Source organism: Charadrius vociferus, unplaced genomic scaffold (assembly GCF_000708025.1).
Source record: "Charadrius vociferus isolate BGI_N301 unplaced genomic scaffold, ASM70802v2 scaffold763, whole genome shotgun sequence".
NCBI lineage: Eukaryota > Metazoa > Chordata > Aves > Charadriiformes > Charadriidae > Charadrius > Charadrius vociferus.
In genome coordinates, this window is record NW_009647685.1 from 173,592 (window position 1) to 195,352 (window position 21,761).

The window sequence follows — 21,761 nt, forward strand, 5'->3', positions numbered from 1 at the left end:
TGCAGCCAGCCCCATTATTTTGGTTGCTGTGACTCCCCTGTCCTGTTCTCTTCAACTCAGTATGCAGGGGGAGGTCTGGAAATCACAAGTCCACACAAAGGGGGCACGTGGGGACGGCACTCCTGGAGGAGGTCCACAGCATGGGAACAGCAACTGCCATGTGGCAATGGGGCAGAAAGTCTCTGCTTGTTACCCTTAGGTGTGAAATGGGGCAGACAGTAGCAATGGAGGAGAAGGGCTGGACGAGGAGGAAGGCCAGGTACCAGCCAGGATGTACATCCCTCAGTTTCTAAGATGTTTCATTGTTTAGGTCAAGTTGTTAAATATGCATCTATATTTGACTTTCATAAGGGTCCAAGATGTCAAGGTCTAGAGTTCTGGCTCAGGGCTCCAACAAATCACTGATATTTGAGTGTGCTATATGGTTCTGTCATTCCCTAGTGGTCTCATCCGATGTTTCTAAAAACTGTGTGAGGTTTAGCCCCATAGTCCTCCACATAGCCGTTGTCTTCCACGCAGGAGACTTTTTTTTTCTCTCTCATTTTATTCAGAAATCTGCCTTTTGCCAGTTTGTCTCCCTTAAAATTCTTTATGCACACATGAAACTGTGGTATGACTTCTGGTTTTATGCTACAGCATCCACTGGGTTTGCCCTTCCATAGCTGGAGCAAATGAATTCTAGCTTGCAGACTTTTGCTTTTATAGCCTTTATTTTCCCTGACTTCCACTGTAGGCTGAGACACAAACTTTTTAAAAAAAAAAAAAAAAAATTCCTTGATTATTATGAGTCTCTCTCCTGTCCTTGCCAGTTAAGGTTAAAGTTACACCCATTGTTGTGCCGGTTGGGTGGGCCTCTAACCTTATGTCACCCATTTCTAGGGCTTTTCCAAATTGTGTGCTTGTTTATTTACTTTTAAAATTCTTTATCTTTTAATGGCATATTCCGGATGTATTTGCTGTCTTCTTTTCCCAAACCCTTTTTGATTTTAATAGGGTTTCCTTCAGCAATTTTGCTGACCTTTTGGTTCCTGCAGACACATGAATTTGGAAAGTTCAGCAGCTGAGTGTTAACCCCCAGCATACAAAACCCACCCAGATTAGAGTCAGTTAATTAATGAGATACTTCAGTGGTTGGCATGATTTAGGCTGTCTTCAGGCACTGAGAAAAATATTAATAATGTGCAAGTATTGAGATATTTGTGTTTCCTTTATTTTTATTTGCAGAAATTGAACTCAAATACAAACATCTTTTTTTCTATCGACACTCTCATTAAAATGGAGCCTTGATCCAATATTCAATGTCTGTATGAATGTCTATGTACAAATCCTTGTATCTTTGATATTGATAAACTTGCACTTGTAATTCTTTTTCATACTCTGCATCTTTCTGTGACATTGAAGAAGAAACACACAAAAGGGGGGAGGGGGAAAGGAGTTACTAAAAATCTCCAGTTTTAGCAGGCAGGGTCACCCCCATTAGAGGAAGGATGTGTCATCTTAGTTCTCCTTAAGGAGTCTAAAAGTGGTGAGGGCAGGGATGCCCTGAGCCTGAGATGACTTTTCTGGAATCGCCATATTTGTATTGGTTTTCATTTTTTTGTGTTCTTTCTCTCCCGCCCTGTCCCCCCGCCATTCCTTTTAGCTCCCTCCCCTCTCCCCCCAGTCCTGTTCTTATTCTTTCAGATCTGCCTTATTCTTTCATTTCTTCATTCATTCTCGTCTAAATTCCTTATCTTGTCTTTTCTTTTCTTTGTACAAGTGTTACCAGTAGCTGCTATCGCCGCAGTTGGAACTGACCACCAGCAAGCTGGCCATATTGTTGAGTAACTGCCCACGGAGGATGTGATCCTGAGTGGGCCTGAAATTAATGTTATTGCACTTAATTCTAGTCATTTATTTTTGTAAGCAAATAAAAGCATTAGAGTGCAGTGCAGGTATTGCTGCTATGCTCCCCAGTTATGGATCAAAGCTACTTTAAAATTTGCAAGTTCCCATGTTTTCTTGAATCCTTCCCTCAGTGCAAGCCCTCGTATCTGGATGATGTCCTGCACTGCACTTTGCTATCACTACAGGTGAGCATGCCTTTTGTATGAGAGCTAGATAAAGAGACCCAGGAGAAGATGCAGTTAAGTTGATCCTTAAGGCAGGAACCATGCTGGCTCTGTAGTACGCTGCCTTTTCTGCAGTACTTGTCCCAGAAGAGTACTGGGATGAACTTCAGAGCTGAGAATAAAACCCTGTCACTGAAGATTGTTCCTGCAACACAAGAGGGCAAGAAGTGTAAGAAGAATAAATAGTGTAACACCGAACCTTTCTTATCCACGCTTGGAAGTGCTTAGGTATCCATGCTTAGATTTTGCTGTTGCAACGGGATACATTTGAGTAATCTTTGTGCTTGTTGGTACTTTCATGCATTTCTGCTTCATTTCTGCATGAAGTCAGAGTCTGGCTCAGCATCATCATGAATGAGTGTGACACATTATTACCCTACAGTTTCTGGTGGGCATCACTTATGGATAGATTTAGTGGGCAGAGAAACTAAATTTGAAATCAGTGGGGTTTTTTTTCTCTGCAAAACAGCTTTTTTACACAAAACACTAAAAGAGGGACTCCCTCGAACTGCTTTTCTCTTCCCCCTCCTGTTTGTCTTGAAAGCTCACTTCCACTGTAAAAATGAAGTTGACCCTTGAGGCCTGTTAAGTTGGGGATCTGATCCATTATGGGAAGCTATTTTACTATCTTGCTGCTTCAGAGAGGTTGTCTCAAAAAGCTGATTTGACACACAAGGTTTTTCTGGGGGTGAAGCCATCTTTGTGTTAGGGAGAGCAACGCTCTGGTGGAGGTAACTTACTGTTTAGGTCAGGAGCAAACCAATTTTCCTCTTATCCAAGCTCTGGCTGCTCTAATCTAATAATAGGTGGAAGAGACAACAGAAAGGACTGTTTAGAGAAGTGCTTTGAAAACAGGATATATTTTTAAAATTCATTTTAATCAAGTGACCCTGAAGTGGGCATTTGTACTTACATATATATTTAGGTTTTTTGTGTTTTGTTCCCCCCCCCCCCGAGGGAGGTTATTTTTCTGAGCACCTTGGTAGCATGTCAAGGTTGAGCTAGCAGGCTAATGCACAAAGCTGGCTTCATGGAGCTTTTATGGGGAAACAGCCTTGAGTGTGTCACCTCTGATGCACTCGGCTTTTGAAGCAGCTGTTTCATTTATTCTAAGGTTCGCTTATTTTCTGGGACTGTATTTTCATATTCATATCACTATGAAAGGGGAAAGAAAAAAAAGTGTTGAAATTGGGGGCCCGCTTGAGTCAATAGGTGGAAGAATTTGCTGCTACCTTTGCTGGAGTCTTCTGCAGTGTTTACTGGAGGAGTCGGTTGTTTCTTAACCCTTTGTTTGGAAAAAATGTTGGGGAAAAGCTTTTCTAGTCGCTGGCTGGAAAATATTTTCTGTGAGGATGCTTGAGTAACTGCTCAGGGATGCCTGTGTGCAGCTTAGCCCCTACAGAAAGTAGGAGGTGGAAAAATGAAACAGTTGAGAACTAAATGAAATCTTCAAATTTCTCACTGTCCCCAGCTGATAAAGGCAGGGACAGTTCGGCATGGTGCTTACTGCTGCACATCCACATGCTGTGGATGATCCTGGCTTGGACACTACATTTCGCTTGCACCCACTGGTTCCAGGATATTTCCAAATGCATTTCTAAGGTATTTCCAAATTGGAAATTCCATGTGCAATGCGCTTGCACGTACTGGTTCCAATACCATCTTGTCTGCTATGAAGGGCAGTCGTAGAAGATGGCTCAGCCTGGTCTAGTCTGTTCATTGCCTGCATTTCCCATGCTGTGCTTTGCTGAAGTAGGTTGGTGTTTTTGGGGTTTTATTTTGGGTTTTTTTTTGTTTTTTTTTTTTTTTCTTTTGGATGTTTCTTTGCCATTATTTATCTGCATTATGGGAGTGACAGGGAAGTGCTGACCACAAAGCAGATTTTTTGATAAAGACACAAAGAATGTGTCAGTGTAATAAGTGCACACCATTTCAATGAAAAAAATGTTTCCTGAACATATTAAATAGGAATCAAATTGTTCTGGCTGATTTAAGGTTAAATTTAGCAACAAAAAGTTACTGAAAAGGAGGATCATTCTTTATCAGGGATGGATGCTTTCCAACCCGTTTTCTCCATGCAACATCCAGCACAGAACTAGAGGTGGGCCTGACTCAGATCAGCAAGCGAGTGCATCCTCTCTGTTTGGAGGGTTCATCTGGTGAGTTCATCTGGGCAGCGCAGAATTGAAGATCGGCACAATGATTCACTGCACTTGTAACAGTCGTTTACTTCAGTGCAAGGTGTATAAAACTAGCTCGTTCTGACCTGGGAGCATTTCATTGGGATAAATGGTCATAAGTGGGTGTGAGGCAATATTTCACAGTTTTTCAAAGTAAGAGGATGATATCCAGGAGTCTTAAAAGAAGCAGGTGTGCAGCCTTTGCTGTACTTCAGTGACACCCAGTCACTTGGCCCCCATAAGCTGCTTTGGAAATCACAGCCAACATGTCTGATTTCTCTAAAAATGCTGTCTTAAAATGCCATGTGTAGGAAATTGGCATTTGCAGTGCTGCAATAGAAATGTACTTTGTGAGTGGTTTCTTTTCAAGCTTTTCGACCTTTTAATGCTTTTTTTTTTTTTCTTTCTGCCTTTCCCATTAAATCTGCAACTAACCACTGGAGAGCCTGGCAATGACAGCATAAAGGCATCTGCCTGGGAAAGCTATAAGGGAAGCACCTTTTTATTAGAAGAACGTGAACCAGGAATTGAAAGTTTCTAGATTTAGTTCAGTTTGAATGCACTAGCTGTCTGAGCCTTGTGTTATTCAGACTGGTTTTCAGAGTGGATCAGTTTGTGCTTTCAGTCACATTAAGTACTTAAAAGGTAGGAGGCTATAGTTTCCTTTTTTTTTTTAGGTGTGGTGTTACACCTACAGTGGATTATACCTGCAAATCAGACATTTATAAATTGAAATGGTAAAACTGGAACAGAGTCAACTGTAGGGACAAAGTGCACCTTTAAAAGCTAGTTCAGTGAAGACCCCAAGGTAGAAATCAGGCTGGAAAATCTGGCTCTGGTTTTGTCCCACGGTTGTTCTGACACACCTAAATATTACAAATGAACGTGTCATGGGAGGGGGAGTGGGTTTGGGAGGAATGCTTTGCATGCGTTTATCTGTAGCTGGGAACTCAAGTTGTTGCTTTCTTCTGAATTCTTGCAGGTGAAAGTGATGGTAAGGATTTGTCCCTCTCAAGGAGCACATGAAACATCTGAATCCATGTCCTTCCTAAAGGTAGACCCGCGAAAAAAGCAAATCACGTTTTATGATCCAGCGGCAAGTGGGCCTTCCAATGCAGGTCACAGGAGGGGCGTTGTTGCTGTCCCAAAGATGTTCGCCTTTGATGCGGTTTTCCCCCAGGATGCTTCGCAGGTACTGGAGTCACTCACATAAACCTCCTGAGTCTTCTCATGGCCACTGCATTTGATTGCCTTAAGCGTTCTTTCTGTTTCTGGGGAATTTTGTTTGAACGAGTTGCCTTTAATGCCTGGAAAAAACCATGGTAATTAATAGATAAGTGGGTAAATTCTTACATTTTCAGTTTAGTCAAGATGTAAAATTAAGGAATGATAGCTGGGGAGATGCATTTACTGACTAAATTATCTTCTTGCATTTTCTCTTGTTAGAGAAAGACACACAGCCAATTTGAAGTTCACTTTTCCATCCAGTTAGCTTTTAACCCATTTGATGTCATTGAAATAAATCCCTTCCCCACTGCTTTCAATGGGAAATGAACATGTGCTTAACGTTAAACTAAATGCTGTTGTTAGGAGAAGAGATACGGTTAACCCCATGGGATTGCTACACTGAAACAGTTAGGGAGCTTTTATATTTTCCTTGCCTTTTCCAGTTTGTTTGTACTGTGTTTTTTGACTGATTATTTTATCTTGATGGTAGTGCTGATGGTGCATGCCTTTCTCTTGCCCTGCAAAAGGGTGTATTTTTACAGTAGTAGCCCCAGACCTGAAAACTGATACACAGATAGGATGGCTGGTATTTGAGAGGATTGTGGGCTGCAGTATATTTGGTGGGATTGGACACCTGAATTTCCTTCTGGGAAAAGTCTCGGGTTCAGAAAAAAAATCTGAGAACAACTTTAAGAAGAGGAAAAAAATTAAGCAGAGTATGAAGAACTACTTCACGTTTGAACTGCCTGAAAAACAAATAGGGTTTGATGAAAGAAAAATAAAACCCCAAAACATCCAAGGTGAAAATGGTATATTAATGTTGAGAAAACATGACAAGATCTGGTTCAGAATCCTACCCTCAGGTCTTCTCCTAGGATTTTATTTAATTTTTTGGGTCGCAAACTAGAGATACAAAAATATCTATTAGGTCTAAGTTCTAGCCAAGCACTTACAGATGGAGAATAACCTCCCACACAGATCAGGGCCTAAAGCAATGGTAGCCATGCCAGGAGGCTGGTTTTAAGATTCTGCATAAGCTCAAATGGCATCTTTGTGCAGAAATATGCAACAGTGAGCTCAACATTTGTCCAGAACTTGAAGTGGCTTTTTCTTACTTGTGTTGCCAGCCCTGCTGCAAGGTGGCCACTCACAGCCTGCTTCTCTGCTGGTTTTGGCACCAGTCCTCCAGGTAGTTGACACCTGGCTTGGGCTAGGCTCTCTCAGGTCCTTGTGGTGGGCCTGTTGGATGGCCTGTTTGTGGTGTTTCTGGGTGACGTTGGCCAGCACAGCCACTTCTGTGCAGGCATCGTTGCTCGAGGCAAGCTTGCTGCCATGCACCTGCAAACAGAACCTTATCATTTCACTGTAGTTACACATTTACACCAACCCTCTCCCCTGCCCCCAGTTGCTGTACTTAATAGATCATCTTATAGTATATGTGAAACCTTCACTGACGTGGATAACCTGGTTTTAGTACACTCAAATATCTTAGCAAGTTCTCTTCATTGATGATGATATTTCCCCTGGAAGAGGAAAATGTGATACTATGAAATCTTATTCAGGGATCTTAATGCATTTTCTCCAGTATAACTGTCTTTTTAATTCCTGTGAGCACTCTTGAGTGGTTTGATTTCAGTGGAGTTGCTACTATTGCTGAATAGCCTTGGCTAAGCTATTATAGCAGCAGGAAGCCTGGTTGGATAGCATTCAGTTTGCTACATTAGTCATAGAATCAATATTCCAAGAGAATTGGTTTAATAGAATTGAGAACTATTTTAGGCTGTAGTAGCATATTTTAATATTTTTTAAGATAGCGTAGTTACTAAAATAATAGGACTGATGCCATAAAAATGGGTAGAATATTATGCCTCAAAAATATTGAGTCATTCATTTCATTACAGAGGAATAGTAAAAACCATAGCGGTATATGCTCTTTTACTTATTTGTGTAATCTTTCTTTCAGGCTGAGGTATGCTCTGGAACAGTAGCAGAAGTAATCCAGTCTGTTGTGAATGGTGCAGATGGTTGCATATTTTGCTTTGGTCATGTCAAGCTTGGTGAGCTCCCAAATTCGTTACAGTTAATTACTATGTCAGTCTGGTAATTACATGCTGTCAGCTCCTGGAACAATAAACCTGGAGTATATGAATAGATTAGAATTTCTTTTTAATTAGCTTTGCAAACTTATCATGGTTTATTTCTACACTGGGATTGTAAGTTTTAATTTGAAAAGGTAAAACGTAACATCAGATTAACTTATTCAAGAACAAGTTCATACAGGTGCATTGTGATGAAAATCAAAAGATCAGAGATGTTTTTAACATTAATTTGCTATGGGTCCGAGTTACAAAAATTCAAAACTGATCGAATAAATAGCAACGGATTAATAATTAAATACTTTGTATTTTTGTATCTGTTCTTTCCTGTTATCTGTGCAGCACATGGCATTGCATGTAGTGTACAGTGGTGGTATGAAGAGGACGCTGTCTTGTACAAGAAAGGTGAATTAAGTCCATGTTTGTCTTTTCATTCTAGGAAAATCTTTTACCATGATTGGGAAAGATAACTCTACGCAAAGCCTTGGTATTATCCCCTGTGCAATTTCTTGGCTCTTCAAATTAATCAATGAACGTAAAGAAAAAACTGGGACTCGTTTCTCTATTAGAGTATCTGCTGTGGAGATCAGTGGCAAAGATGAAAACCTTAAGGATTTGTTAGCTGAAGTAGCCACTGGCAGCCTTCAGGATGGCCAGTCTCCCGGGGTTTATCTGAGAGAAGATCCAATATGTGGAACCCAGGTATAATGGATATCACAACATAGATTTTTCTGAGCCTTTCTTCTGCTTTTTATTTCCTTTTATCTGACAACAACTATGACAACTTTTAAGACAGTAAAAAAAATTATTGCTTTTAATTTATAAGCCCTTCTCCCATGGTGTACATATTTGTTTCTTTTCGTGCCCTAGTGATTTAACCAGTTTTGGGGGGGAAAAAAAAAAAATTGCCCCTGTGCTAATTAGTCATTTTCTTGTTTATATTCAAGCTTCAAAACCAAAGTGAGCTGAGGGCCCCAACAGCAGAGAAAGCTGCGTTTTTCCTTGATGCTGCAATTGCTGCCAGAAGTACCAGCAAACCTGAATGCGAGGAAGAAGATAGGAGGAATTCACATATGCTCTTTACTCTTCACATATACCAGTATCGCATGGAGAAGAGTGGCAAAGGAGGAAGTATGAATCTTCTTACCGTATTGTTTATTTTTAAATGAAGTGGTTTTGGGTTAGTTTAAACAATAATTTGCAATAAACTTAAAAAGAATAAATGAAGTGAACCCTCCAGCCAGTCGAGTTACCTTTAACTTTGGTAGCTGTGGCTAATATCTGGTTTCCTTACTATTAATATTTAATTTGGTCATTATCCCATGCTGTATTCATTATTTTCCTCATTTGAATACATTTTGAATGCCAAGTTTGGCTTGAGTCCATGCAAGAACGTGATGTACAACTGTTTTGCCCCTTTTTGTTTTAGTGTCTGGAGGACGCAGCCGTTTGCATCTCATTGATCTGGGGAGTTGTGAAAAAGTGCTGAGCAAGAGCCGAGATGGAGGAGGCTCTCTGTGTCTGTCTCTCTCTGCCCTGGGCAATGTAATTTTGGCCTTAATTAATGGTGCTAAGCATGTGCCATATAAGTAAGTAAATTATTATCTGCATTATCTTAAATTTGTGGCTGGTGTTACCTTAGCAATGAATTGCATCAACAATTTACTCTTTACCTAAGATGAAGTTAAAGGAAGTTCTGTCTTGGGGTCTGTCTTGTTTTAAGGTCACTTCTATATTACAGGTACATATATCTATTAATCTACCTGTCTATATACATATATACATAAACACAACTTTTAAAATGTCACACAGTAGCATGAAATTCTTAACTACATGGCCAAAAATTATATGCATATTGGTATATACTTAAGTTCCGTGAAATGTTGGGGAGGGTTTGATTGTTGAAAAAAGGAGGGGGAAATGGCCAAAATGTTTTCTTTCCTTCTCTTTGTTTCCTGGCTTTGGAATTTAGACCGATCTCACCCACCTGGACATTAGTGAACAACTTCATCAAAATTTCATAGGATTTTTTTCTCCTCTTTCCAACTTTAAAAATTGTATTGAAATTTCAGAAAATACTAGCGAGTTTGTCAAGTGGTCATAAAAGGTTATTATTTCTGTATGCCTTTTTGAATGATACATCTTTTCAATTAAAAAAAAATAAAAACAACCACCATGTTGCACATTTGTTTAGCAGAAGTGAACCTTTAGGTGTGTTCCTTTGTGGAGTGTACTTGACAATAATATTATGTCAAACGCACCTGTGGGGAGCCCCGCTTAAAGACAGCGGCCACATTGTAAACACCCTTACCAGAACTTGGCCTTCAGTCCTTCAATTAAATTGCTGCTTGTCTTCACGCGTTATAACTTTGTGCTGTTGTTATCAATCATGTCATTTCACATATTTATCTAGTGCTGCATCTCAAACAGGTGTTCTTTCTGTATTAGGCAGAAAGATAATTTCCTCAGGCTAGTTGCTAGGTTTGTGGATGGAGTAGAGGATGGATGGGTTAGAATAGGGAAGGGCAGATCCTGAACTTTGTCACCACCGTGGTTTAGTGAGCAGACATGATGGTAGTTCCCACATGTTGGTCCAGTTCAGGGGGGTGATAGGAAGCAGCATTCAGGGAGCCCTGGGAAGATGTCTTGGAGACCAGTGGAGGACAAAATGTCACCTGTCTTGTTAGCTTTGCTGTCCATGTCCATGGCGGAGGACTTGCATCACCAGGAAAGCCTTCAGAGAGAAATTCTGCTTCCCATTTGCTATGTTAGAGCAGAGCACAGCAGGCAGAACAGAAACTAGATTAGCTGGGGTGGTACTGATGATATATTGCTGATATCTAACATTGTTATATTTGTTTAGAGATTTCTTACCATTTCTGTTGACTTATTTTTTTCTTACCATCAAAATTGTTTGCATAGAGCTCAAAGAGCTTAGCTATTCAGGTACTAAATCTGCTTGGCTAAAAATACAGCACGCATGAGCTTTTTAGGTAATATGAGCTAAACCTGAGATAACTAAACTGCTTATCAATCAATTGTTTTCCAATTGTCTAAGTAACAAATAAAATGACTTATCCTACTGCAAATACACAGGCAGATAAATAGTTAAAATATTGGTATCTTTGTGTGTTTGCATTTAGAATCATTTTAAGTGTGGTCAAATAATAGGAGCATATTTCTTATCTACATGTACCATACATGCATATATCCTATGAGAGTGAAAGCACAGCTTGTGGTGTAAAAATCTGCAAAAAAAGATTGTGATTTCTTTAAACCATCCTAGTGTTCTCATTTGTTACACAGGGACAACAAGTTGACAATGTTGTTGAGAGAATCACTTGGGAACATCAACTGCAGAACTACTATGATTGCGCATATTTCTGACTCCCCAGCCAATTATGCAGAAACTCTCACCACCATTCAGCTTGCATCGCGAATTCATCGAATGAGAAAGAAGAAATCCAAGGTTGGTTCACAAACAAGCAGAAATTAATTCATTTGAAAATTAGTTTTCCTAACCTCTTGATGGGGGAACATGGGATTTCTTGGCGGTAAGAAGTAATACAAAATGCATAAAAGCTCAGGAGAGGAACTGACAAATGACTTGGCACTGAGCCATCATCCCACCCCCAGTCCTTAATCCTGAAATTCCCTTCTTTTTGTTCCAAACACGTATTCTTTCTTTGCTTATGTGTGGAACTATCTCAAAAGCTTCTATTTGTATTAATTAAAAACCAATAAGAAAGGAAAAGAAAACTGTTGAGGAGAAAGACAATGCATAATATTTAATGGAAATTATCTGAAAATGTGTGATTGTTCAATTACTCCTAATACAGTGAAGTCTATGTAGCATGACCTTGTTATTTTAATTCAGTCTAACATTTTTCCGCTAGATGTAGTTGTGATAGTGTACACAAAGCACAGAGTATATACAAACCTGACCTTTTAATCAATTATATGTACATGTATATACTTATACATCAATCAATATTAATAACTTTCCCCTTATTGATCATTTGCAGTATGCATCCAGCTCGTCCGGAGGTGAGAGTTCATGTGAAGAAGGACATGTCCGACGACCGCCCCATTTGCGACCATTCCACCCACGAACTGTTGCCCTTGACCCTGACCTTCCTGTCCTGAGTATATCTAGTGATCCTGATTATTCCTCCAGCAGTGAACAGTCTTGTGATACTGTCATCTATGTTGGTCCCAATGGCGCAGCTTTGTCTGACAGGGAATTGACAGATAATGAAGGTCCTCCGGAGTTTGTTCCCATAATCCCATCCCTAAACAAGAAGAGAAGTAAAGACAATTCTGCTACTGGTAGGAGTTCTGACAAGGACCATTTTAAATGCAACACTTTTGCTGAACTGCAAGAAAGGTTAGAATGCATTGATGGAAGTGAGGAACCCATCAAATTTGCTTGTGGAGAAATCTCTGTTGTGTCCAATTGTAGTCCAGTCCCTGGAGGTACAGAAAACGCACAGTCTAAACTTACAAAGGAAAAAATATCTTCTCCTTCTGGAGGATTTAAGAAACCAGTTCCACAAGAAACTGCATCTCCGAAAAAAGGACATAACCTTCCTTTCCAGGCTGTTGCACCAAGGGGTGGCAATGGCAATTGTCATGAAAAGAGCACACCTCACTTGAAACCAGAGCTTTCCAAGCCACAGAGCAGAGCTGACAACAAAATAACAGACTCGATACTGGAGGGAGAGAGAGAGACAATCACCGATTCCATGCAGTCCTTAAGGTATAGCCCTTCAAGGAATCCGGAGCAGAATAAGGCTACAGCTGAATGTGTCATTAAGGAAAAGTCCTTGTACATGAAGAGACCCTTGCCAAGCCCAGCACCTCCACCTCCACAGCAGAAAGAGCACATACCGAGCTCCAAAGCTGAGAATTTGGAGCTGGACAATGGCAATGCAGTTCGGACTCCTCCTGTGGGAATGAGCAAGCAGATGGGAAACAAACCTGAGCAAAACCCTGTAGGAAGCACGTTCCTGCTTGGTAGCAATGCCCAGAATCAGTCAGGTGCGATAGAGGTACACAGCTTCAGGTCAGCATTCAGAGGGAAATGTTTTGATCGGGATATACTAACTACCACGGTGACTTTGCAGCAGCCTGTTGAGCTGAATGGAGAGGATGAACTTGTTTTCACTGTGGTGGAAGAACTGTCCATTAGTGGGATTATGGATAATGGAAGACCTTCCAGTATCATTAGCTTTAACAGCGACTGCTCCCTTCAGGCTCTTGCATCGGGTTCGAGGCCGGTCAGTATTATCAGCAGTATAAATGATGAGTTTGATGCTTATACCTCACAGGAGACTTCTACTGGTGTAAATATTGATATTGTTGTGCCCTTTGCTAAGGATCCCTTTACCAGCAGCAGACGTTCCTCCATCAGTTCGTGGCTTAGTGAAGTCAGCATCTGTACAATCGAAAGTGATGGAGCCCAGTCTAGTGACAGTTTTGTCGCACAGTCATCTTACAGCTGTAATAAGTCCGAGGAACCCTTCAACTTGGATTCATCCCATTTGTCCGTCCCCCTAAAGAGCGCTCTGAACGACAGTGGATTTTGCTTCTCTGAACTGGAGAGTGAGAGCTTGACCTCCAGCAAGCTCTCCTCGGGCATCAGCAAAAGCCCTCAAACCTCTGAAACTACCAAAGCATCTCAGATAAAAAGTGCTTTTTGTGTCACTGATCAGCCCGTAAAAATAAAATTTAGTAATTCTCGCGATACACCTGTGATAGAAACAATACATTCTAGTCTTCCTAGGAAAACAAAAACTACCTCGTCTCCAATCCACAATAATAATGTCCTCAGCTATAAAGAGCTGCAGAATCCACATGGTATATTTGAAGATCCCTGGCTGTTGCGCACTGATTATCAGTTGGAAGCAAAACCTGCAGACTCACTGCTGTCTCCAAAATCTCATGCATTTGGTACTGAGAAGCAGCCAGGAAAAGCTGCCCAGTATTTTGGTGCAGCACCCAGGCCAACCAAGTCGCAGACTATGCTTGCCTGTTCGCAGAGGGTTGTGGATGGTTGTGAGATGGCCTGCAGATCCTCTAGCGGAGCTACAAAGAAGTCAGAAATTCCGATGAAGATGCCACAGCTGAAGAGAGGAGCCACCACGCTGGGAGTGATGCCAGTGTCACACGCTAACAGTACTTTGTCAGAGTCTGTGTCCCGAGGGAATATGGATGCTTCCTTGGCCACTGGCAGCTTGAAATCATCACTGGGAAAGAAGAGCGCACCACAGAAGTCGACCATGTTGCCCAGGCCAGGTGGGCCAACACCTCCAACACCTCCTGTACGCAAATCGAGCCTGGAACAGAAACCCGTTGGTCTGGGTAGTGGTGGGGGAAAAGCCTCCAGCCTGGACTTCACCAGAGCTGCCACGCCAAAGGCTGAAGACGAAGCGGATTTGAGGTTTAAAGCTGGGTCTTACTTCAGCGAATGTGCCAGCAGCAAAATGAACCTGAAGGGCGACCACTCGTTGCCCAAGATGACATCCAGCTTAAAGGCGAAGGCATCGAAGAGCGAAGCCGTGCACCGTTACGGGAGCCACATGTCCCTGGAGAGGTGTGACAGCCTGACGTCAGTCGGATCCAAAGCAAGCATGGCGAGGGAGAATGGGAGCACCAGCAACAGCCGGGCAGGGCGCTCCGTCCCCAGGCTGGGTGTCCCCCCTGTTGCCTCCGGTGTGGGTTTACCACCGCCCTTCACCGCCGCCGCACCTGGCAAAAACAGCCAGGCAAAACCCACAGCTAATCAGAAGGTGCAAGCGAATGGGAATAAAAACCGGGGCCTCTCTGCCAGTGGTTCGAAGTCTCTCAGTTCCTCTGTGAAGTCCCTGGCGCAGCCCGCAGGGAAGGGCTCTGGCATGGCCCCTGGCGGGAAGGCAGCCCCCCGCTCCGTGCAGCCCGTCAGTGGCAAACCCGGCCGAGGGACCATCATGGGGACCAAGCAGGCCATGAGGGCGGCCAACAGCCGCGTCAACGAGCTGGTGTCGGGCGGCTCTGCCAAGGTGGGCCACTTCCGAGGCTCCACTGACTCTGACAGTGGCAACGACAGCGGCATCAACCTCAGTGACGAGAAGTCTCAAATGCCGGTGCTGCCTTCTCCATACAGCAAGATAACGGCGCCCCGGCGGCCTCAGCGGTACAGCAGCGGGCACGGCAGTGACAACAGCAGTGTCCTAAGTGGGGAGCTGCCGCCGGCCATGGGGAGGACGGCTCTGTTCTACCACAGCGGGGGCAGCAGCGGCTATGAGAGCATGATTCGGGACAGCGAGGCCACCGGCAGCGCCTCCTCGGCGCATGACTCCATGAGTGAAAGCGGGATGTCATCACCGGGCCGGATGAGGAGCCTCAAGTCCCCCAAGAAACGATCGACAGGTAAGAAATGAAGGGGAAGGTGGCCAGGTGTCCACTGGTGCTTCACTGCATCCCTGGGGATTGGGGGGGATTGTCATGGCTTCCCTGACAGAGGGGGAGAGGAGGTATGGAGGGGAACTCAAAGCGGGGAGGCAGACTGCCTGCATGCGCTTGCGTGTGCACGCGTCTAGCTGTGACAGCAGCTACCTGTCATTTATTTCACTTCAAAGCTGCAGGTGTGACACAGGTGCTGTGGAGGAGAGGGCAGGAGAGGCTCCGGACGCCCCGGGGCTCCAGCAGCCTCCCTGCGAGGGAGGAGGCAGCAGATGGCTGCTGGCAGAGAGGGGAGGACGTTCCTTTCTCCCTCAGCAGGGTCGGCAGCGAGTGCGGCAGCAGGGCGGCCCAAAAAAATAGGAGGGTGTTGTGGGTGGGTTGGGGTGACTGAGGGTGCTTGGGTGGGCGCTGATGAGTTTTTGTGCAGATCAAGTGGGTGTCAGGGAAGTTGGGTGAGAGAAGGGCGGTGAGGAGAGGAGGAGCTCTGCTGCCAGGCGTCTCTGGGGGCATTTTGGTGAGATGGGCTGGGACTGTAGTTTGGAAACAAGAGAATAGACCTGGAGGGAAGAAGGGTGTTTGTGAATTAATGAGGGTTGCTGAATGTGTGTTAGATTACCCAAAGGTAGGGCTTAGGGGCAGAGCAGTAGGGAGATGTGTATGCAAGATGCGGCAACTCTTACATTAATGCTACCAGCTAATTGCAAAAATATTGTATTGCGCTGTAATAGTGTTTTTATAAAGAAATTTTAGAGTGTACATGTGGATACTATAAGCAATAGGAAACTGACGGGGGGAGTGGCAGTAAAACCAAATGAGTTAAACTGATGTGGATGTCGGTGCTTTCTGGTCAAAGCAACTGAGTTGCTTTAGCAGGTGATAACTCATTTCGGAACTTAGTGCAACATTTGCTGCATTTCTCTTTCCATAGCATATCAACCTCTTAAACCTTTCCTACAAATCAATATTAACAGCTGTATAAGTTGCACACATATTGAGAAAGCATTACCCACTGACGGATTTGTATTTGTTTTTGCCCCAGGAAATGCTTATAAGGTCTTTAAAAATGAGGAACTATTTATTTTTCCATTTGAAATTGCTCTATATCAGTAAATTATGTATTACTTTTTTTGAGTGCTGTAGACTTTGAGAAAATTATGTGTTTTATACATGAAATGAGGTTTCCTAGGAAGTTCATGAAATATTTCTTATAAGAAATGTTTGGTGCAGACTCATTATTGGCCTAAAATATATTGTAATCTTTGCAAAGTGTTAGAGACTCTTGGAGTACCTTATGTCGCTCCAAACTGTGTTGGAGTCATACAGTCTCTGGATTTAAGGACAGATCCTATTGTCATATATGTCACTGGAAACCTTGTCCCTTTATCCTTTAACTTCATCCTTGGAGAAATGACGTTGACCCTGGCTGGTGGAGTAGAAGGATATGAAGTTTGTCTGCTTAGTCTATGTGTTTGATTGCATCTGTTCGGTGTGCTCTTCAGAGGGATCCTGCTGTCACCAAAGTGGGTACAGATCAGAGTTACAGCAGGTGATTTCAGCAGGTAGGACTATAGTGGGTATTCAGGCTAAATGAACTGGGGTTGTGAGAATGATTAACAGGTGTTGTAGAAGTAGAATCAAGTCTTCCCTTTTCCAAAACATTCCCATTGTGATTGTTCCTGTTACTTAGAAAATAGCAAGGATGCAATTAAGAATTAGGGATGTTTTTCTTAAGAATATGTAAAACAGGTAACTCTTCAGGTATCTGTGGAGGTGTATTGCTTTGGGGATACCTGCTGGGATTTTGTCTCCATTTCATGTTGAAGTTTGTGACGGGGCTTACTTGACAGCCTTAACTTGCACTTAACTGCCCTGTAGAGGTCTCAGCCCAGTAGGTATTTTGGCAGCACTGTCCTCTGAGCAGCACTGTCTTGTCTCTTTGATGTTCTTCCTTTTGTAAGATGACCAGAAGAAATAAGGCTCCTTACCTCTGAGTTGTTTTTCATTAACAGGAGGAAATTAGGCACTAAATTTATCGTCACCAGTCTCCCAAAAGCTGCTCATACTTACTGCTACCATGTGACATTTCAGCTTATTTCTGGTGGCCTTCAGCCCTCCTATTTATCTAGGGATTGGACTGCAGCCTTGTTAACATTGCCTGACTAGCTGTGTAGATGTACTCATCCTTGACACATGGAGTGTAAAGGTCAGCCTTTTAGAGAATTAAGAGGGACTGCACACCAAAGTGCCAATTCTTGTATACAAAAGTACCAGCATTTTTGAAGGACATAAGTCAGTCTCTGCTTCATGAAACTTGAGCCCTAGCATATGCATCAAGGTGGCAGTATGCTCTGTTTGTAAATCTGGGAGCCCTCCTTTTGAGGAGTTGGTGAATTTTGTCATGCTCTGAGCTTCTGAGTGCTGGTGCAAATGGGTGGTGATAAGCCTTGACATCAGAGGTGGCTCAAGTTACAGTTTGGTTGGTTGCTGCCTTCTGAACGCCTCCTAATCCCACAAAGTCATGGAAGACTGCTAGTATTTAGCACCTTGTGGTGTGCTAACCCCGGCTGGATGCCAAGCGCCCACTGAAGCCGCTCTATTGCTCTCCCTACTCAGCTGGACAGGAGAGAGAAAGTATAATGGAAGGCTTGTGCGTCAAGATAAGGACAGCGAGAGATCACTCAGCAATTACTATCATGGGCAAAACAGACTCAACTTGTGGGAAACTAGTTTAATTTATTTTCAAATCAGAGTAGGGTAATGAGCAATAAAAACTAAAACTTAAGACACCTTCCCCTCACCCCTCCTTTCTTGCAAGGCTCAACTTCACTCCCAATTTCTCTCTCTCTTCCCCTGCAGTGGTGCAGGGGGACAGGTGATGGAGGTTGTGGTTAGTTCATAACATGTTGTTCCTGCTGCTCCTTGCTCCTCAGGGGCAGGACTCCTTACACTCTTCCCCTGCTCCAGCGTGGGGTCCCTCCCATGGGAGACAGTTCTGCACAAACTTCTCCAACCTGCCTCCTTCCCCTGGTATGCAGTTCTTCACAAACTGCTCTGGCATGGGTCCTTTCTGTGGGGTGTGGTTGTTCAGGAACAGACTGTTCCAGCTTGGGTTCCCCATGGGGTCACAAGTCCTGCCAGCAAACCTGCTCCAGTGTGGGCTCCTCTCTCCACAAGACCACAGGTCCTGCTGGGAGCCTGCTCCAGTGCGGGCTCTCCACAGGGTTACAGCCTCCTTCAGGCATCCACCACCTCTGGCACAGGGTCCTGCATGGGCTGCAGGTAGATATCTGGTCCACCATTACCCTCCATGGGCTGCAGGGGGACAGCCTGCCTGGCCATGGTCTTCACCATGGGCTGCAGGGGAACCTCTGCTCTGGTGCCTGGAGCACCTCCTCCCCCTTCTTCACTGACCTTGGTGTCTGCACAGTTGTTCCTCTCACGTATTCTCAACTCCTCTCTGGCTGCAATTGCCCAGCTGTTTTTTTTTCCGCCTTCTTGAATATGTTATCCCAGAGGCTCTGTCGCCGTCACTGATGGGCTCGGCCTTGGCCAGTGGTGGGTCCATCTTGGAGCTGGCTGGAATTGGCTCTATCAGACATAGGGGAAGCTTCTAGCAACTTGTCACAGAAGCCACCCCCGTAGAGCCCCTGCCACCAAAACCTTACCATGCAAACCCAATACACACCTTGAAGCACTGGTAGTAGTTCTGGAGGGAACCTCTTTGCAAAGAGGTAATACAGTGAGAGGGATCTTATATAGCCTTGCTTGGCTTTAACTGGAGGAGCAGGAGATTCCAGACTCATCTGCTACTATCAGTATTGGGTTGAAATTACTCACTATCTCATTGTCATTGCAAGGTAATGAATACCATTGTAGCCCACCAAAGGAAAAATAATCCAGGCAAACTATTTTTACAAAGAGAGAATAAAGAACTGATGCTCAGACATTTGCTTTGGGAGAGGAACGGCTTTTACTCCTGTCCATGAACCAAGTGGAACATACTTTGTCAAGGCAGTAACTCAATTAGCAGCCTGAGGGTATTTTACTAAAAGGAAAAGATCAAGAAAAGCACTTCTTCCTAAGTATCCTGAGAACCTAGATCTTTCTTTAATTTACTGCAGTACATTCTGCAGACTGTTAGTCTCTTAGAGTCTGAGGAATGCTCGTCTTTTGTATTTTAGGTCTCCAGCGTCGCAGACTGATTCCTGCTCCGTTGCCAGATGCTGCCTCCCTAGGAAGAAAACCCAGCGTTACTGGCCAATGGGTTGATCTACCACCTTTGCCAGGCACTTTAAAAGAGCCATTTGAAATTAAAGTTTATGAGATTGATGATGTGGAACGATTACAGCGACACAGACAAGAGGAAACTGAGGTCAGCACATATTTTACAACAACTGTAGACAACTTAAATTACAGTATACAGGCAGAATCCTTGCTTGAATGCCGGAATGGTGTTCAGGAAATTGATTGCAATTAAAGCACTATAATTATTAATTTTACAATTCATATGTTGGGGTACCCTTAACACAGAAAATGAAAATGATTACTGTCTAAAATTAATTGTGTCTAACATGACTGATGGTGTAAATGGAAGTTACCAATGAATACATTATGAGAAGACTTTATAATCTTAGACCAGCTGATGAAACATTACAGCATCCCTCAACTATAGGGTCATTAACTCTTTATGTAAATGACAGGATTCTATTAAATCAGGGATACTCTGAGTTTAATTTACTTGTAATTGGAAAACACTTCAGCTAATTCTATTTTGGAGACCGGAGTTCTATATTCTTCTGATGCCTTTTTCCCATTTCTTTCATAATAGCCTTTCCAGGATGTTGAGAAGGTAGGAATGCTTTTAAGAATGTAAGAATTCATATATTTCAGGATTAAATATAACTCTTACATTATCAGTAGGCTGTGTTTATCATTTGCACTGCTGGGAAAAAAAAATCCTCTACAAAAAGTAATAATTTCAGAATGTACTAGAGATGTTTGCTAATTCAGACAAGTGCAACAAATGCTTGAGTGAGCTAGCATGCTGTTCCTCTAGATTAGAATCCATTAATGTAAACTTCAAATAAATAAAAAAACCCAACAACAACAAAAATCCCCACCAACCCCACAACCAAACAAAACAACTCACTTGCTAACTCTTACGAGTAATGAGCTGGGAGCAATTTGTGTCAAACTGTTGGAGGTCAGCTCATAGCAGGCAAATTCATGAAATGGTCTTTCTGTGTCTTAAAAGGGTCTGATGTATTTCCATACCAAGCTGAAGATACTAGAAAGGCGCCAGCAGCGAATCAGAGAAGTAAAGGCAAAGCATGAATTTTTGAAGGAAGAGTTGGAAGAGACAAAGTGCAGGTTGATGATGGATCCAAATAAATGGAAAGAAGACTGTAAGTATTTTGGAAAACCAGCAGTATGGTCAGCATGTAACAAGTTTTCAGCATGTGAGCAGTCCCACTGAAAAAGTTAAGCACTTGCTAAGAGATTTTGCTGACTTGAGCCCTAAAATACTCTGTGGGTCCATTTGTATTTCTGTGATAGGGGATTTGTTCAGTGCCGAGTAGTACTGGAAATGAACAAAGAAACCCTCTCCAAACCAACCAGAAGAGAATGTCTAAACAATGTAAAGACAAACTATGATGCTTCTTAATATTAAATACTTGTATAACCTTTTATTATTCTTTTTTTTCCAAAGAAGGAAAAAATGTTTTGCATGTGCTGAACAAAGTGAAAAAAAATTCTTCTTTCAAGAGAAATGAAATTATGCTCTACATTATCAGCTCCCTTGTGATAGAATAATGTTTTGCTATGAGCTGTTTCTCTTACATACTGATTTTTTGTCTGACAGTTGAAGTGGATCCTGATCTCGATAAGGAGTCGCAGGAGTACCTGGAGGCACTGGAACAAGTGACAGAGGAACTGGAGCAGTGTGTTAATCTGTGCAAGTCGCATATCATGATAGTGACGTGTTTTGATATTGGAATAACAGATGCACAAGATGGAGTAAGGGAAGTGGAGGTTTGAAGAGAGGTTTTTCAAGGGACTGAGGGAAGTGAAGCTGGATTGTACGACATGAAGAAGTAAAGGGATTAAGTAGCTGGGAAGTGAAGGAGGAAAGGTGAAGACGAAAAAGCAACAATGAATGTTGTAACAGAAAGAAACGGCTGAGGGATGGGAATGTTCATAAATCATTTGGTGCCTCAACGTGACTTGAACTGTACAAAGATAAAAGTAGGATCTCAAGTATTGCTTCTACCAGAGGGAAGCGAAGAAATGTAGTACAAACCAAGATGTTAATTAACAAACAAACATACAATGGAAGTGCCTTTAAAGTTAATTTCATTTTCATTTTTGTATTCGGTGCTAGAATTAAAGCCAGCAAACCTAAGCAGACCACAAAATGTATTCCTACGAAATATTTTATACTGTATAGTGTATTTATGACTATATGTAAAAAAACAAACAACGTTGTAGCAAAAGCAATAAGTAAATTATGTTTTCATACCTGAACTTGCCTTCTTGTTTCATAGAAAAGCTGTTTTATGTAGCAGAATTAAAATTGTATTATAATTGTTTTTTTGGTTAGGGTTCAAGATATTTTTATGAACATTTATCTATTGAAAAGGTGTATTATGGCATTTTGCAATGATTGTTTTACCTTCAGGTTTTGTATTGTTACTTTTTCAGAT

The 21,761-nt window shown here is 42.6% G+C and overlaps 1 protein-coding gene across 1 annotated transcript in view; it reads left to right on the plus strand.

Annotated features, from left to right (window-relative positions):
* The window catches only part of KIF26A (kinesin family member 26A), a 102,830-nt gene extending 81,734 nt beyond the window's left edge, over positions 1 to 21,096 (plus strand). The window contains exons 5-16 of the mRNA XM_009881366.1: positions 5,274 to 5,483; positions 7,482 to 7,575; positions 8,054 to 8,316; positions 8,562 to 8,745; positions 9,044 to 9,203; positions 10,921 to 11,083; positions 11,640 to 14,056; positions 14,093 to 15,024; positions 19,239 to 19,429; positions 19,886 to 19,906; positions 20,312 to 20,462; positions 20,921 to 21,096. Coding sequence (XP_009879668.1) covers positions 5,274 to 5,483; positions 7,482 to 7,575; positions 8,054 to 8,316; positions 8,562 to 8,745; positions 9,044 to 9,203; positions 10,921 to 11,083; positions 11,640 to 14,056; positions 14,093 to 15,024; positions 19,239 to 19,429; positions 19,886 to 19,906; positions 20,312 to 20,462; positions 20,921 to 21,096 — 4,962 coding nt within the window. The remainder of the gene's footprint in view (positions 1 to 5,273; positions 5,484 to 7,481; positions 7,576 to 8,053; positions 8,317 to 8,561; positions 8,746 to 9,043; positions 9,204 to 10,920; positions 11,084 to 11,639; positions 14,057 to 14,092; positions 15,025 to 19,238; positions 19,430 to 19,885; positions 19,907 to 20,311; positions 20,463 to 20,920) is intronic.
* Positions 21,097 to 21,761: the final 665 nt, after the last annotated feature.